Here is a 15932-nt window from a genome sequence, read left to right as displayed (position 1 = left end):
TGATTTTATCTGTTTTGATTTTATATACTGTTTTGTTTGTTTGTTAGTTAGTTAGTTAGTTGGTTAGTTAGTTAGTTAGTTAGTTAGTTAGTTAGTTAGTTAGTTAGTTAGTTAGTTAGTTAGTTAGTTAGTTAAGTGGGTTTAGAGCTCTGGGTAGCTCCCCAGCTGGGTCTAGACTGGGTCTAGAGAGTATTTTAAATTCAGGGAATTTAAAATAGAAAGTAGCTCGTCCACAGAAGGACTGGTAGCTCCCCTTACGATAAGGGTTCAGATCGCACGAACAGGTGTGAATGTGAATGTGTGTGTTTAGTTAGTTAGTTTGTTTGCTTGTTTTAATCAATTTTAAATCATGCTTTTTTTTGTTTTTGTTTCTAATGTCTCTGTAAAGCACTTTGAATCACCTTGTTGTTGAATTGTGCTATACAAATAAATTTGCCTTGCCTTGCCTTGCCTTAATTGGTAGTAGGCTTTCGAGCCTATACAGCTTGGAGTAAGACAACACGCATGAAGAGGATGATGTGGACAAAATACTCATTTGCCTAATAATTCTGCACTCCCTGTAGATGTGCAAGGGAACCTTCACCGATATTACATCTATCACATAAGGAGGATACAGAATTATAGATCCGGTTAAGTTTAAGTTTAGAAAAATGTAATCTGTGAATGACTTTAAACTGGATTAATTTATATCTGGCATTTATTGAGCCTTTCTGAATATTGGACAAACAGTTTGACCATTGGTCCTCAGACAGAGGAACACCGAGGTCTTCAGCCCATGTACTCTTAATTCGATCAGAATCAACTGGGATTATAAAGCACTTGACAAACTGAGATATCAGATGTTTAAAGTCTGCTTTCCGAATTATATCAAAGTAAGTATGACTTAGTGGCTTCAGTGGAAAGTCTAAAAAGTTTCGTTGAACAAAATTCCTTATTTGAAGATAACGAAAAAAATGTGATTGAGGTAACTGAAACTTTTGTTGAAGTTGAAGGAAAGACACAAATTTGTCATCTATATATAAGTCCTCAATGCATTTCAATCCCTTGCCAACTTTCTTCTGATTGGCCAATTCTTGCAAAAAGCAGGTCAGAACCATAGCTGGACTGGCCATCGGCCCCCCTGGCAAATGCTGATTTTTCGTTTTTATGGGCCAATGATTTTTGATTTTTTTTGTAGTAACGGTATAAACAATGAAAGGTGCTGAAAGGTGCCAGATGCTGGCAGATGTGTAAAAATAACTCAATTGTTTGGTGGTGGCTATGGCAGAGCTTCAACAGAGTCCAGCAGGTGGATGAGGGAAAGGGGAGGCAGGAGGAGGAGAGATCCAAGGCGGCTGCCGGTGCGAGTGTCAGGTGAACTGAACTTCAGGTAAGAAGTTATGACCTGCAGTCTATCTGGGTCAGATATAAACCAACTTTAGGTGTAGTTTATTTTCGTTGTGCTGACTTTTTACAGTCAGTTACAATAACTCGTACTGTGTACTAGCTAGCATGACAGAGCTTACATAGAGCTGCTGGGTGGGTGCAATGATGTTACTGATAGTGAACTTTATTTCATTCATAAGGTTAGTTAGTAGAGTTGCCAACCGTCCCTTAAAAAATGGAATCGTCCCGTATTCAGGGAAAATATTACGGGTTTCGTATTGAGCCGAAAAGGAGCACAGTTTGTCCCGGACTTCAGCTAGAATGGAAAAAGACACAAAGCTGGATTTATTCTGCGTCTTTACGCTGTCAGCTGTTTCTTCTTCTCTCATTCTCTCCCCCTCCCTCTCCTGTTTCTACTTCAATCGTGAAACTGATCAATGATCAGCTGATCGGCTTTTCTCTCTTGTTTGTTTATCGCCCACTTTGCGCCAGAAAGAGGAAACCAGTGGATGTCGCGCTAAACAACAGCAGCACGTTTAAGCTTGATCAGCTGTTGTTAGAATTTATTTGATATTAATTTCTAGTATCAGCTGATGTTTGCTGGAGCCACAGCTGTAAAAGCTGCTGGTCATGGTATCAGTTTGGATATGTGATGAGAGGGAAACATGAAGATGAAACCAGGAGATGCCCTTACTGAATCATCAGAGCTGAACAGGTGATGGAGAAACAGGTTTACCTTTATAGGTGGTTTGAATGAGTTTAAGGGAAGTTATGAACTGTTTCTGAGAAATAACACCAGGATCCTTTTCGGTGTAGCTGACAGCTGGTAACTGTGCAGGGGTGGGTCTAGCAAAGTTCTGTCAGGGGGCCATGTAGGGCATTAACAGGGAAAGGGGGGCACAAGGAAATACTTTTCTTTCTTATTCTCATTTAAAATGTCTAGCTTTTATTAAATAATTATCTGAATCTTACAACCAAAGTTTTTATCTGACATAAAATGTATAGAAGTCATACATATACCAACAAGACAGTGTACATGACTGTCACAACAGCGTCTGTTTTCATTCAAAGGCTTTATGGCTTTTCCTATAATTTTCCTGGTGGGCTGGTCTCTAGTCAAAATGCCCGGGCCGATTTTTTGTCCCAGTCCAGCCCTGGTCAGAACAGCAAACCGTCTGTGCTCACAGCATGTGTCTACATTTTTTTTCTTCTTAATCAAACCACACATTACTCTGTGCTCTATAGTTTGTATTTACCCAAACCTATTTTGGCTGCTCCCTTATTCACAAGGATTCACCACAGTGCACATTTGATTGGGCAGACTTTTACACTGGATGCTTTGTCCAGACACAAGGCGTGTCTCCTAATTTACCTACTAGCAGTCAAATGCCATCCTTAGGAAGCACCAACCCGAGCTTGATTTACTGCCGTGTTTGGCTGTTACTTTCACTGAGGGCAGGCCGTACTAATTGCAGACTCATACAAACCCTCCCTGCAGCCGTGAACCTCTGTTTGGTCTTATTACTAGCTCATTAACTTCCCCTGAGTGCGTGCAGTACTGGTGGTCCAGGAGTTGCTTCCAAACCATTTGTCTTCTGCTTCTGTCCTGGGTGCTGCTGCTGGTAGCAGCTCTCCAAAAGCTGCAGCCAGCCTAATGACAGCATTTATCCCATTAGGGACATCATATTTCAGCAATGCTGGATTTACAGCAGATGTTTGCATCTCCAGATCGTCGGGACTGATAATCTGCTCCTGTGAGTCCTTTTAGGGGACCAACGGCAGCACTTTGTACTCACAAAACTGCACAAGGAAAAAGAGCTGGTTGAGTACCTCTAATTAAAGCCTGTCACTCAAACGCTCACTCAGCATCACCTGGAAATAGTGCAGAGTGGGCGTTGGGTTACAGAGTGCACATTGAAGTACATAATATTTTTTTAACTACTAATGAAGACAGTTTTTATCTCTTATTTTGACAAATTTGGCAGAAGACTGCTGAAAAACATGCCTTAATCTTTATCAATATCTTAAGCATAGAATTTTAATCGCAAAACTATGCAACAACTCTACAGGGAATCTAACAACGTGTTAACAACAGGCCATTATTCACAGTATATGATTAGGAAGAGGTGTCTCATCACTTATACTTTAAAAATGTATTCATGCGGCATTTACACATAACAAAGCCCAGGGCGCCACAGGCAGCTGCCTGCACCTTAGAGATGATGCTAATGAAGGTTAGAACATATCAAAGACTCCCAAGACTCATCAGTGACATTTTTGAAGGCAGGAAAACATGGCCACATCTTTGTTGGAGGGCCTTGAGCTGAGCCAATTTTAACGTACCCCCCGTGTGGTCCCTTGTTGAAGAGCTGAGGCAAAGGCCATCGCTTCACACAGATGTTGTCTTTAAGAAAATTATTAACAAATTGTATTTCAAACCCCTTCAGGATTATTTATTAGAGTCGTACTTCATACATAATGACACAAGAGCACAAAAAACAGGAACAGTTCAAGACATTTTTCTTACATTAAAGGACACCACGTGAAATTGTCTTCACTTGTCATGAACACGCAACGACCTCCAGGGTGAAAATTGAAGGCCATGTGAAAGTGCCAAAAACTACAGTTCCTCTAAAGCCACGTGGCACTTGTTCCAAAAGCAAATCAATCCCAAAGATGAATATAGCTGCTGTGATGCCTCAACATTAGCATCTGGCTATCACTTTTGTGGAGCCAGAAGTTACTGTACTTGGACAAAAGGAAGACGTTTTTAGCTAATGGTAGCAGGCTGTATTCACAAACACACAAGTAGCAGGCTAATAAAACCGAAGCACAAACTTTGATAGTTTGCACCACAGAGCAGGTTGTATTACCTGTCACATCTTTCTATTACAAAGGGCACAGACAGTAACACGCAAACACAAGTCCAATTAATGAAAGTGAGACGGTAGCAGATGGCTTGTATCTGGACACCTCTAATTCAAGTATCCAAATGAATTGATTATATTAAATTTATATAAAAATTTTCTACTAGGATGTGGTAATTCTGTAAAGTTGGGCATTTTAACATGGGCGTCAGTGTGGACTTTTGGAGCCAGCATCAAATGGCCATTAGAGGAACTGTAGTTTTCGGCATTTTCACTCCAGCTTAATCTTTAAACCCTGGATGTTGCCTCTTGGTAACTCGCCATAAACTTCAAATCTAAAATTTATAACTCTACATTATTAAAAATCATGCTTTCAGCCTGGTGCACAAAGTGTTTGGGTCTCTATGGATACTCTTTCCCTCTATGACAACTGAACAGGAGGTAAATGTTTCAGTAACTCACCAGCCATATGGGTAAGACGTGACACATATAGCTATCGCCAAAAACTTCATTCATGTATGTAACTGAAAGAATCCTGCTGCTGGTTCCTTTTGGAGCAATATTATTATCTGGAAAATAATGTGGCTTGCTGTGAACTTTAGATACCAATGAGTAAAAATCGCAGTGGCCATGCACATCTTTCATTTACAGTCTATGATCATGTTGAGTGTCTTCTTAGGCTCTGGAGGGAAAGCTCCAAACGTAACTGGCTAAACAACCTCAGATTTGATGTTTTCCCAATGGGTTTGGAGAAAATGGATATTTAGAGGCTAAGGTCGATCAAATCAAGTACACTGTGGAATCATGGGAAACACGAGTCAGTTTTTCCAGGTTCAATTTGAACCATTATTTTCTTAATCTCTCTCTCACAAGTCCGTCAGCTTAGCTAAAGTGAAACATGAAACCACTGGAGCGCCCCTTCACAATGGACAGATTATTATGGCAGAGCATTCCCTTGCTGCTGCTCTCTAATGTGGATCATTCACCGAAATTACTGTCAGAATTAAACCTTCCATTTCTGGTTAATTGGCAAGTCTCCTTTCTGCTGCAGAAACAGTTTTAATAACTGCTTGGCTAAAAATCTGAAAGAAGGAAGGACCGACCCCCATCCCCATTCTCCCAAAAAGCATCTGAACCCTTCATAATGATTCTGAGTTTGGAAATTGAAAAACCAGTCAGCAGCCTATTCATTTAAAATTAATAATAAGCTGTCTCGTTAAGAACACAAAAGACAAAACTCACAGAAACTGAAAACCCTGAGAATTAGTGTCGTTGGAGTTTTCATGCTGTAGATTTTATTAAAGAGTTTATTCCTAATCGTATTAGGAACAAATTAAAAATGCTGAGTGTCCATTTAAATGTACTAGAGCCTCTTCAAGCCAGATATTCAGTGTCATTCATCACATGCCCTGCTTTGATTGAATCAGTCACCCATGTCTCTTTTACTATCTTAAACTTCCTCCTAAAGCAGCGCCTCAGAGTTCTCAAATCCAGAAGTCTTGTTGCCTCTGCAATAATAACATGTGAAACGCCTTCCTCCAGCTCTTCCACCACTTTTCCTCCATGGTAACGAAACTCCAATGCCCTGGTGTCCAGGCAGGTGGCAGGTATGGCACTTTTAGGGTCTCCTATGTCAGCAAATCTGTCCATATATGCTGTGAACGGTCTGAACATGCTGGTTGGAAGGTCATCCCAGCCGTAGCGTCCCTCCACCTGCGTGACATTCACCTCGTTTGCTGCGTCTGCGCTGCTGATCCTGTTGAACACTTCCCGCAGCTGCTGCTCGTCTGTGTCAACAAAGTAGCTGTCACCATAGTTGTCGTACTCCTTGGCAAAGTGCTCCCTGGTGGAAGGCGACATGTGGATCATGTGGCGGGGTTGCCATGGAACCACCTCCTTCTGGTCCAGGCACTCCAGCAGCCAGGTGGCCCAAACTATGTCATGCTGGTTGGATGAAATCAGGTTCTTCACGCGCATGTTCTCCACACCGGCAACCACGCAGTAGGTGTCCCGTCCAGGGTTCTGAACTACAAAACCTCCACACCTAAAGTGGGAATTACATAAAAAATTATTAATTATTAGACACTCAGTCATAACCACCACCTGAAGTTTCTTCCTGTTAAAAAGGAGTTTTTCCTTACCAGTTTTACCAATCGCTTGCTCACAAGGGGTCGTCGGGGTTCTCACTATTCTCTGTATTTTAGGGTCTTTGGCTTCCAAATGAACCCTTTCATGCATGAATTATGACAACCTCAATCAGGATTTTTTTCTTGAGTATTTTTATTCATCTTTAGGCATGAAAAAAAGAGTGACCCCTATGCGTGAAAGGGTTAAAGTGCCTTGAGGTGATTATTGTTGTGATATAGCGCTATATAAAGAGAACATTTGAGACTTTCCTCCAACAGCTGGATAGACTCCAACTCTTGGAATCCAGTGGATAATGAAAGTCCTTGTCCTGTTGTTGCCTCTCTAACCAAACTTAAAACACATGGAAAGCTAGTGCTGCTATGCTATAGCTTACCATGGCTGTAGAGCAGAACAAATGATATTGTTTCCAGCTATAGTCCAAGATAGTCGAATTGGAGTCATCTAACTGGTTGAGAACCTTTTGGAATTACAATTCATTTAAGAAAGCGAGGAAGTGCCTCCTGAATGCCAGTGCCACTTGCACCGCCACAGTTCTACTTATCCAGATGTTGTTTACTCAAACATAAACACAGAAAAAGTGATCATAATAACAAAAGTTGAAACAGATGTTCCCTGTTTCTTCACAGGGCTTGGCTAACACACCATTAAAGTCCCTACTGTTAGCTAAAGCAGTAAAGCTGTATCTCTGCCAGGGCTGTCACATGTTTACATTTATTAAAAGTTTATCCATTTACATTTTCTTACAATGTGTCTTCATCCTGTAGACACATTATAAAATGTATTTATTAACAACTTTATTAAAGTGAGAACTCAGCCACGATATCAGCGCTTTACTTTAAGATAGAATTGACTTAATCATAAAAATTTCATTAAAATACTAAATACGTAAGAAAAATGTTGTCTGCCCAAAATTTCTAATTCAGTCATATTTTTTTCTTTAACTAAAATACCAAACTAACATTTACTTTACTAGAAAAAAATAACTTCTGTTACCTGGCCACACCCTTTTCCAGTTCAGACTTGGGATGATCTTCGGTGCCATTCAGGATGCAGAACTCCACGTCCTCAAACATATCTGTTTCCTTGGTCACCCCGGAAAGGTCCTGGGGCTTAAATTGGTCAATGACGCCGATCACTTTCTTGGGTTTGACTGGGAGCTTGCGCTTCTTCTTTTGCGGTTCATCGTTGTCAATGTGAAGGTGCCGAGAGGCAAGTTTCCCAGACGCCTTGCTGCGGAACTGATCCAGCTCTGCCAGTGTCATGCACTGGTACCATTCTTTGTCATCTCGAATCTTCTCAATCCTGGGGAAGCGCAGAGTACAGTTGGTTTTATACATGTCGCTTCCGACTATCTCAGCCGCTTTAACCTGGATGATAACGGAGTTGCAGGGTTCAATGTAGACTTCCGGTTTCTCTGTTCCACACAGGATGGATGCTGGTGGGTTGTTTTTCCGGTAGACCTTCCAGTGTTTGGTGAGCTTTAAACCAAGGTCATACAATTCTTTCATGGTGTAGCCGGAGCCAATGCGGCAAAGGGTATGGAAAACTGAAGGTTTCTCGCCAGGCTCTGGAGCTTCGGCCACAGCACATAAGAAATGGGACATCATGCCACCCCTTCTCCCTTTTCCCCAGTAGCCACCAACAATCAGCAGGTCAAGCTCATCCATCAAGCCATCCACATATTCTGGTTTTATCTTCAGCCAGCCTTCCCCTCGCTTGTCAGGTTTGTAGATGGATAAAGGATCCTTCACCATGATCCCCTCTTCTCTGCTGTCAATAGCATCGTTAAGAGCATTCACCACCTCCTGCATGGTTCTGGCTTCAGCCTTTGGCACCAGATGCAGCCTTCCCTTGGCTGGAGTGAAAACTGTCTGAAGAATCTCATGTCGCTTCTTGAGAGTTTCTTTGCCTAACTTCTGATCATTTATTAAAAGCACGTCAAACACACAGAAGCATGTCTGCAACTCTGAGTCATCCATCAGCCTCTTGATGTCAAATTTGCTCCCTTTCTGCATGAAGGTGTCTGCTGCCGGGTTGTATGCCATCATCTCACCATCAAGAATGCAGTTCACCACATTGCTTTTAAAAACATTGTGGATATAAGGCGTCAGTGATCCTTCCAACGGGGATCCTCCAAACTGCTGCGTGTACTCAAAAGCATTTCGGCTGAAGTACTTGTACACATCCCCATCTTTGTGCAGCTGAATGCGCTCTCCATCCAGCTTTGTCTCAATGTAAAAAGTGCTGTTTCCCATCTGTTTCTCCACGTTGCGGATGTTAGCCACAGCTGCCAGCATAGGTTTGAAAGCAGAAAAAAGTCCAATAGAGACTTCACTTAAGGACACGGCTGGATTGTGTAACTGCTGGCACACCTTGTTCAAGTCTGTGTTGACGTTGTAGAGCTCAGCAGCATCTGGGTGGAAAACTTGGAGAACGGTTTCTTTGCTGATCCCGAGCTTCATGTCCTTCAGAATCATTCTAATGAGCCACTTTTGCTCAAGAGCTGAGCTCTGGGTGATGAGGTGCAGCAGACTCTTTTTGACAAGATCTTTCTGCTTGGTGGCATTGCTGGTGGCTACTGAATCCAGGAAGTCGTTGACCTCTTTAATACTGAGATTTCCTTGGCTGGTGCATCGTTTCTTCAGCACAAAATACGCCATGCCAGCAAAGTCTCCAGCTTCTCCTTGGGACGTGGTCGGTGCACGGTAATTCAACAGCTTATTAGCCTCAGGGCCATTCTTTGGGAGGCCTAATACATCAATGTAGAGTTTAGCCAGCATGCTCTCTTTGATGCCATATGCCACTCGCTCTCGTTCAAAAGGCGGGACTATGAGGCGCATGGCAGGATAGAAAGAGTCTGTAGTTTTGGAGTTGTCTTTGTGGAGGGCAGAATGAAATTCCCGCCATTTCTCAACGAAGTACCCAAGGATCTTGGATTTCTCTGGACGGAGTTTGGACTTTTGAATTTTTTCTAATGTGGTACACAAGTGAAGGAAAGGAACCTGAGAAGCAACAGATAACTGACTGGAAGCATCAGTTTTGGAAGTGCTGTCCATGGTGAAATCTGTAAGACCAGTTAAAAGAAAGAAAAAGTCTGCTCAGTTTAGCCCTTCCTTGAATTCCTCTATTTACCAGCATTTAACAAATTAAATGAGTCATTTGAGAAATTAGTTATTCAACAACAACAACAAAAAGAAACAGATTCTTTTAATAATACAACTTTAAAAGAGGGAATTAAATCTGGTACCACATGTGAGGACTTAATGCTTTCCCCATTTTGTGTGAAGCTGAATATATATTTTTAGACATTCAGACAAAACAAGATGAAGCCAAGACTTGACATGCTCAGGAGCGCAACAATCCAGTATCTAGACTAGATGTTGACAAGTCCAACACACACACACACACACACACAAACAAAAAACAAAAAAAAACACTGAATGTCAGTGATAATGAGCCAAACTGTTCCATTTCATCCTGTGGTATTCCATGTTTACTACACCACTCGTCATTAAAGTAAAAGATCAAAAGTTAAAAGATCTTTTGCACTTGCTATGATAACATGTTTAGACTTGATAGCATCACAGAATTCTTGGCTGCACATCCATGATGGGACTGATGACTATGAAGGCAATTTGAGTAGTTGGAGATGATTCATTCAGCATTCAGAAGATTGATACATTGTGGTCATAAAGGGATGGACATTAGTGATGGGACGTTCTGTATCGAGGCTTCGGAGCGTGTGTCGAGTAATGGAGGGGGCGTTTCCGCGAAGCGCGTATCGAGGCTTGCTTCATTTATGGGAGGAGCTCAAAATGATGACGTCCGAAGCCTCGCTGCCCGGCTGTACCACGTGACTGGTTCATGAAGTGGTTCGAACTTTGCCGCGAGATATGACAGCGATATAAACCCCTCAGACTTCATTCAAAAATGTAGGTGTTTGATGGAGAGTTGCGGTTAGTGAGAGTTTGGAGACCGTTTGGAGGTTTATGAGAGTGAGGAGAGAAAGTCTGGAGAGAATGGAGCCAGCTAAGAAGAGGAGGATGTCCTCCCCTGTGTGGGAACATTTTGATTTTATTCCTCCCAACAAGGTATGTAAATTTCTACAGAAGATGTATTTTCATGATACTGATGGTGCAATACAATTTATGTTAAGCGGCTTTACTTTTGTACAAGGTGAAGTGTTTGCTATGTGCCAGGGAGCTGGGATATAACAACAAAACCTCATCCATGCTTAGGCACTACAGAGCTTTGCATGAGAATAAGGGGAACACCGATTGTGGAGCAAGACCAGGTGAGCCTTCAAATGCCATGATAATATAGCATGCAGTAATGTTACTAAATGATATAACAATATTATACAGCTGTTATAAGTTATGTGTGTGATATTTATATTTGTGCTTTGTCTTTATTGTCTTTCCTCAGAAGAACAATCTCAAATAGATGAAGACCTGGTTAGCATGGTGATTGAGGACTCCCAGCCATTTAGCATTGTGGAGGACAAAGGATTCAAAAGATTTGTTAAATCATTAAATCCTAGCTATGTTCTCCCCACTAAAAAGGTCATAAAAGCAGTGAAAATTTAGTTTTTACAGAATAAAATGTGAACAGGCAGGACTGAGACTCAGTGTGTAGCTGTCCATACCTCAACGTTACAAAAGCACAACCACTGTCCACACCCCAACCACACCTCACCTCACAGTAAATGATCATTTCCATTTTAAGCATTTCCAAATAATCATTTCCCATACTGCCACTATAAATATACACAGTATACTGCCACCACTACAATATACATGTTTTACACACTCCTTTTGTTGTTGACATTTACAGGCTGTGTGCAAAATGCCACACTCTTCAAATTCATGCCAGCTATTATTTTTACGTCCAGTAGGTGTCCTGCTAGAGCAAATGAAGCTTCATGAAGCTTCGCGTTGGGGTGAACCAATTGGATGAAAAGCTTCAGTGCTTCATGGGGCTTCATCTGCCCATCACTAATGGACATGGTCAGTGATAACACTCAGATAAGCTGTGGAGTTTAAACAATGGGGCCTAAAGTGGGCCATGAAAATATCCCCTACATTATTACACCATCAGCACCAGCTTGAACCACTGGTACAAGGCAGGATGAATTCATGGCCTCACCAAATTCTAACCCTACCATGCTTGGTTTCAATTCCAGCAGGTCACCTTGACCATGCGTGCATGCCTAAATGCACTTGCTACCATGTGATAAAAAAATGATTGCACATCTTCTCATCACAGTGAGAAATAGTATGTTAATGTGATAGCGGTATTAACTGGTACTTGAAATCAGCAAATATATAAAGCCAAGGTATAAGTTGGAATAAAGCATGACTATAAAAGCGCAATACATTGCTGAAATAAAAACACATTTGTAATAATAATGATAATAATATTACTGCTAATAATAATAATAATTTGTTCTCTCTCACTTTCAATAGAACAACTTGTTTTTAACAACTTGTTTTTTGTAGTTTTTTTTTTTTAGCTCAACTACAAAATAAAACTTAATTCAGAAATAAGCAATCAACTTAAACCACTGCTAAATACTTGTGGGTAAAAATAAATTTTAAAATGACTTAACTGCTACTGTAAGTTTACAGGTGCACAATCGCTGATTATTTGTCTGTGAAGGTTCTCAGTCATCCAGGTCATCGTAGTCAAAGGAGCTTGCAAAGAAAAGCGTCTGGACTTCTTTAAGTTACTTGAAGACGTTTCACCTCTCATCCGAGAAGCTTCTTCAGTTCTAAGGTCAAATGGTGGAGAGTCCCAGATATAAACCTAGTGGGAGTAACCCCCCACAGAGGGACAAAAGGACCCCCTGATGATCCTCTAATCGCCTGAGCCAAGGTGTGAAACTGGGTGTGGGTCCCAATCAGCCAGAGTTTCGGGTGTGTTCATTGTGAAACCTGGCCCCACCTTATCATGCGAATTCCTGAGGTCCGATGGCCCAGGATGTGAGTGGGCGTTAAGGCGTCTGGGAAGGGATCTCAAAACTGGATTATAGATGGCAGAGAGTTGGTGTCGTAAACCACCGCCTCTGTTCAAAGATGGTCGCTCACAGTGGACATAGATGGCTTCTTTCACTCCTCTTTCAAACCATCTGTCCTCTTTGTCCAAAATGTGAACATTGGCATCCTCGAAAGAGTGTCCTTTATCCTTAAGATGCAGATGGACTGCTGAGTCTTGTCCTGTGGAGGTGGCCAAACAGCCACTTCACAAGCGCATGGCACAACACAGAAGAGCCACCTCCACAGGACAAGACTCAGCTGTCCATCTGCATCTTAAGGATAAAGGACACTCTTTCAAGGATGCCAATGTTCACATTTTGGACACAGAGGACAGATGGTTTGTGGGGGGATACTCCCACTAGGTTTATATCTGGGACTCTCCACCATTTGACCTTAGAACTGAAGAAGCTTCTCGGATGAGAGGTGAAACGTCTTCAAGTAACTTAAAGAAGTCCAGACGCTTTTCTTTGCAAGCTCCTTTGACAATCGCTGATTATTGTTCCACACAGATCAAACATGCTCTGACATGTCTCACACTGACTATAAACTCGTTAAGCAGCAGACACTCCTACAGAACCGGAAAACTGTCTTTACCTACCTACCTTGTAAGTATTGAGTTAATAATAGCTATATATACTGAGAACTTGATGTCTGGTACAATAAAGAAAAGCCTTTTAAAGTGTTTGAAAAAAGAAGCAATTCCGCTTACGTTTCAAAATAAAAGTACTGTTGTCGTTTCACATTTGTGTTCGTCGGGGCATGTCTGCTCACAATGAGTTCAAGACCCTTAGTGACAAAAGCTAAAACAGATATGAGTCATTTTGTGTTTTAATTATCTGAGTGAAATATTCCGTTCACACAAAGCAAAACGTGAACTAAGCGCATCAAACACTCTGCTAAAGTAATGCCGGTTCCGTTTGAGAGAGTAATGACACATATTAGCAAAAATAGTGAAAAATAAAAGGTTAAAGATTTACCGTGTTTGCTTATATCCTCAAAAACGGCAGTAAAAGACTGATTTTTCTCACCACAAATACATGTTTACGCTTCCTCAAACTTTAGGTGGGGAGCTTCAAGGAAACCCTTCCCATAGAAACCGAAATGGAAACTTGGTTCCTAGAGACAATGTTTCCTTCCTTTGAAAGAATTATGAAAAATAATTACAAATTTTCTAAAAACCCACAGGTTTAGCATTCAAACAGGACAGGAAGCGCATCAAAGGTTTGTTCTCTTGGTAGTGCAAGCAACTGAGAGACGTGAATTATTTCTGAAAACGTGAAACGCCATGTCATTAATAAGACGTATTCATTCATCAAACCGGCTTTTGTCGAAAAGTGTCTCCGTCCTGTATTTAAAGTCACTGCTGTTCAGACACTGTATTCATGGGGTGAGTCATTGGGTGAAAAGCTGTGTTTGTGCAACGCGTGAAAAACAGAGGTCAGAACAGAAGGGGTAGTCCTCCTGGCTTTTATTTGGATTGGTAATCATTTCTACTCTTTATCTTTGTTTTGATTCTTTATTGTGCTTTGTTTTCTAATGTATGTATGTATTTATTTGTTTTATTATTATTATTATTATTATTATTATTATTATTATTATTATTATTATTATTTGACCTGGTTTGTGGTTTTTCTTCACCGATAACTCTTCCTCAGTTCAGTTTTATTTTTTTATATTGGGCTCAGCGGTGATTTGTTTCTTGTTTGTGATTGCAGATTAATGTCTGCTTTAAAAATACAAGCAAAAAATATGGTTTTTGTCCTTTCTTTTAATGCTCAACAAATTTGGTTAAAGAGACAAAGGATATAGTAGCATATGATGTTGTATTGTAAAAATAAAATAAAATAAAGCCAAAATCATTTTTCTATATTTGAACAGCAGGTTTTGGTTAAATCCAGTGAATGCACCATATATACCACACAGGATAACCCTTCCTCCATTGCAATTAAAGATTAAAATAAATTAAAGGATCTTTGTGTGACTCATTTGATCAAGAGGTTGGTTTAAACCTTAAACACATGTTTCAGTATTAGGAATGCTTTTTTCATAACTACAGGGCTGCTTATAACATTTGTTGCTATCTTAGTTAATGTGATTATCAAACTGTGGACATGTTCTTATTTTTATTTGACATAAACATCTTCTCCTTTAAATTTCCCTCGATATCATTTTCTTTTTCCTGTATCCACCAGCAGAGGGCAGAAATGAAACGCTGCAGTGCTGATGGAGGTACAGGTGGAGGTTGTTTACTACTCTGATCTTGGGGCAGCTGAGTCCGAAGCAAAAGTAAAAGGTAATTATGCATTCATACTTACTGGTAACCATGAGGCCATTCTCCTCACTATAGAGTTTGTGTAATCACTGACCAGAGTCCACCGGAAGGAGGAATGTTTATGTTTTCTGATAATTTAATAGATTGTAACTACGTGCAGTGTTCTCAAGTTTCAGTTTACAGTATTTGGGATTTACCAGTGTTTACTGAGAGAGTGCAGTACTTTCCAGAGTCCCAGCTATATAAATAGAAAATAAATAAAAGCCCCTGGAAGCTTTCCAAGATAAATGGTGTTATTGTCTTTTTCCACTGTGCGGAATCTGTATGGTCTTATCTTTACCTGGCATGTCAGGTGTCACGTGCAGCACATGTAAGTGGGAGAAGTGTGATTCATTGTACTTTGATGGTTGTAGAGCAAACAATATCAGAACAAGGAAGCACTTTTAGCCCTACTGCAAAACTTTGCCAGGTATTAACAACAACAACAAGTTGTTAATCAGTAATCTGCCGTGTTGAGGCCGTGTTCTGCAGAATTCTGCAAAAACTGAAAGCCTTGCCTCCTCTTTATTCTAAGCACCTCCTAACACATACAGAATATAGGGGTCAAATTATGACTGGGCTGGCTCTAAGAACACCGGGAGAACCATGTAGCGGTGCAGCATGCATGTGGAAACGACTCGCAGAACAATTTGAGCTGTAAACTTAGTAAACTAAGATTAGTTTTCTTTGTGTACACGCTGTGATCAGGTGACCTGCACTTCTGCTGCTGCTCTGAGATTTACTGCTCTTTGTGGATTTTCCCAACAGCATTCTGCAGTAAATAAGAAGATATAACATTAGCCAGAATGGCTGCTTCACAACCCCTATCCAGTGTAAAGCAAGAAAAGATGATACTAAAGAGCTTCATGATCTTAAATTCAACCTAACCCATAACCAATCCCCGAATACCACAATTTGCCCTGCACCAGGTAGTTGCCCTCCAGCACTGTGAACTTTATTACAATACTCCAAACCCAGTTTTATTTATTATGATTCATTTAGCTGTAAATGACATTTCACAGTATAATATAACAAGAAGCACTCTGAGAATACAAACCTCCACCTCCAATTGTATTTTCTATATATTCATTTTGTTTTCCTTGTTGTTGTTGTTGTTGTTTTTACTTCAAAGGATTTTTACAGCTGTAAAAATGAGGTCATTGATCAAATGTGATGTGATATTTAAAATCGTTATGTGGTAGTTTC

General features: G+C 40.7%; 1 protein-coding gene across 2 annotated transcripts; it reads right to left on the bottom strand.

The window, feature by feature from the left end:
- Positions 1 to 3791: 3791 nt before the first annotated feature.
- On the bottom strand, positions 3792 to 13509 carry lig4 (ligase IV, DNA, ATP-dependent). Of its 2 annotated transcripts, none has more exons than XM_085448979.1 (3): positions 13393 to 13509; positions 7374 to 9444; positions 3792 to 6276 (listed from the first exon to the last, which is right to left on the bottom strand). In XM_085448979.1, exons 2-3 carry the CDS (start codon positions 9434 to 9436, stop codon positions 5607 to 5609), a joined length of 2733 nt encoding a protein of 910 aa, XP_085305105.1. In that variant the 5' UTR covers positions 9437 to 9444; positions 13393 to 13509; the 3' UTR covers positions 3792 to 5606. The 2 variants fall into 2 exon arrangements, with proteins under 2 accessions (XP_085305105.1, XP_085305107.1); XM_085448981.1 differs by having other exon boundaries at positions 13444 to 13509.
- Between the last annotated feature and the right edge of the window lie 2423 nt (positions 13510 to 15932).

The sequence above is a fragment of the Copadichromis virginalis genome, linkage group LG23, assembly GCF_057382275.1.
Source record: "Copadichromis virginalis isolate Kocher_CV1m ecotype Utaka linkage group LG23, C_Virginalis_male_GT1.1, whole genome shotgun sequence".
Lineage (NCBI taxonomy): Eukaryota > Metazoa > Chordata > Actinopteri > Cichliformes > Cichlidae > Copadichromis > Copadichromis virginalis.
This window is presented reverse-complemented; position numbering and strand designations above follow the sequence as displayed.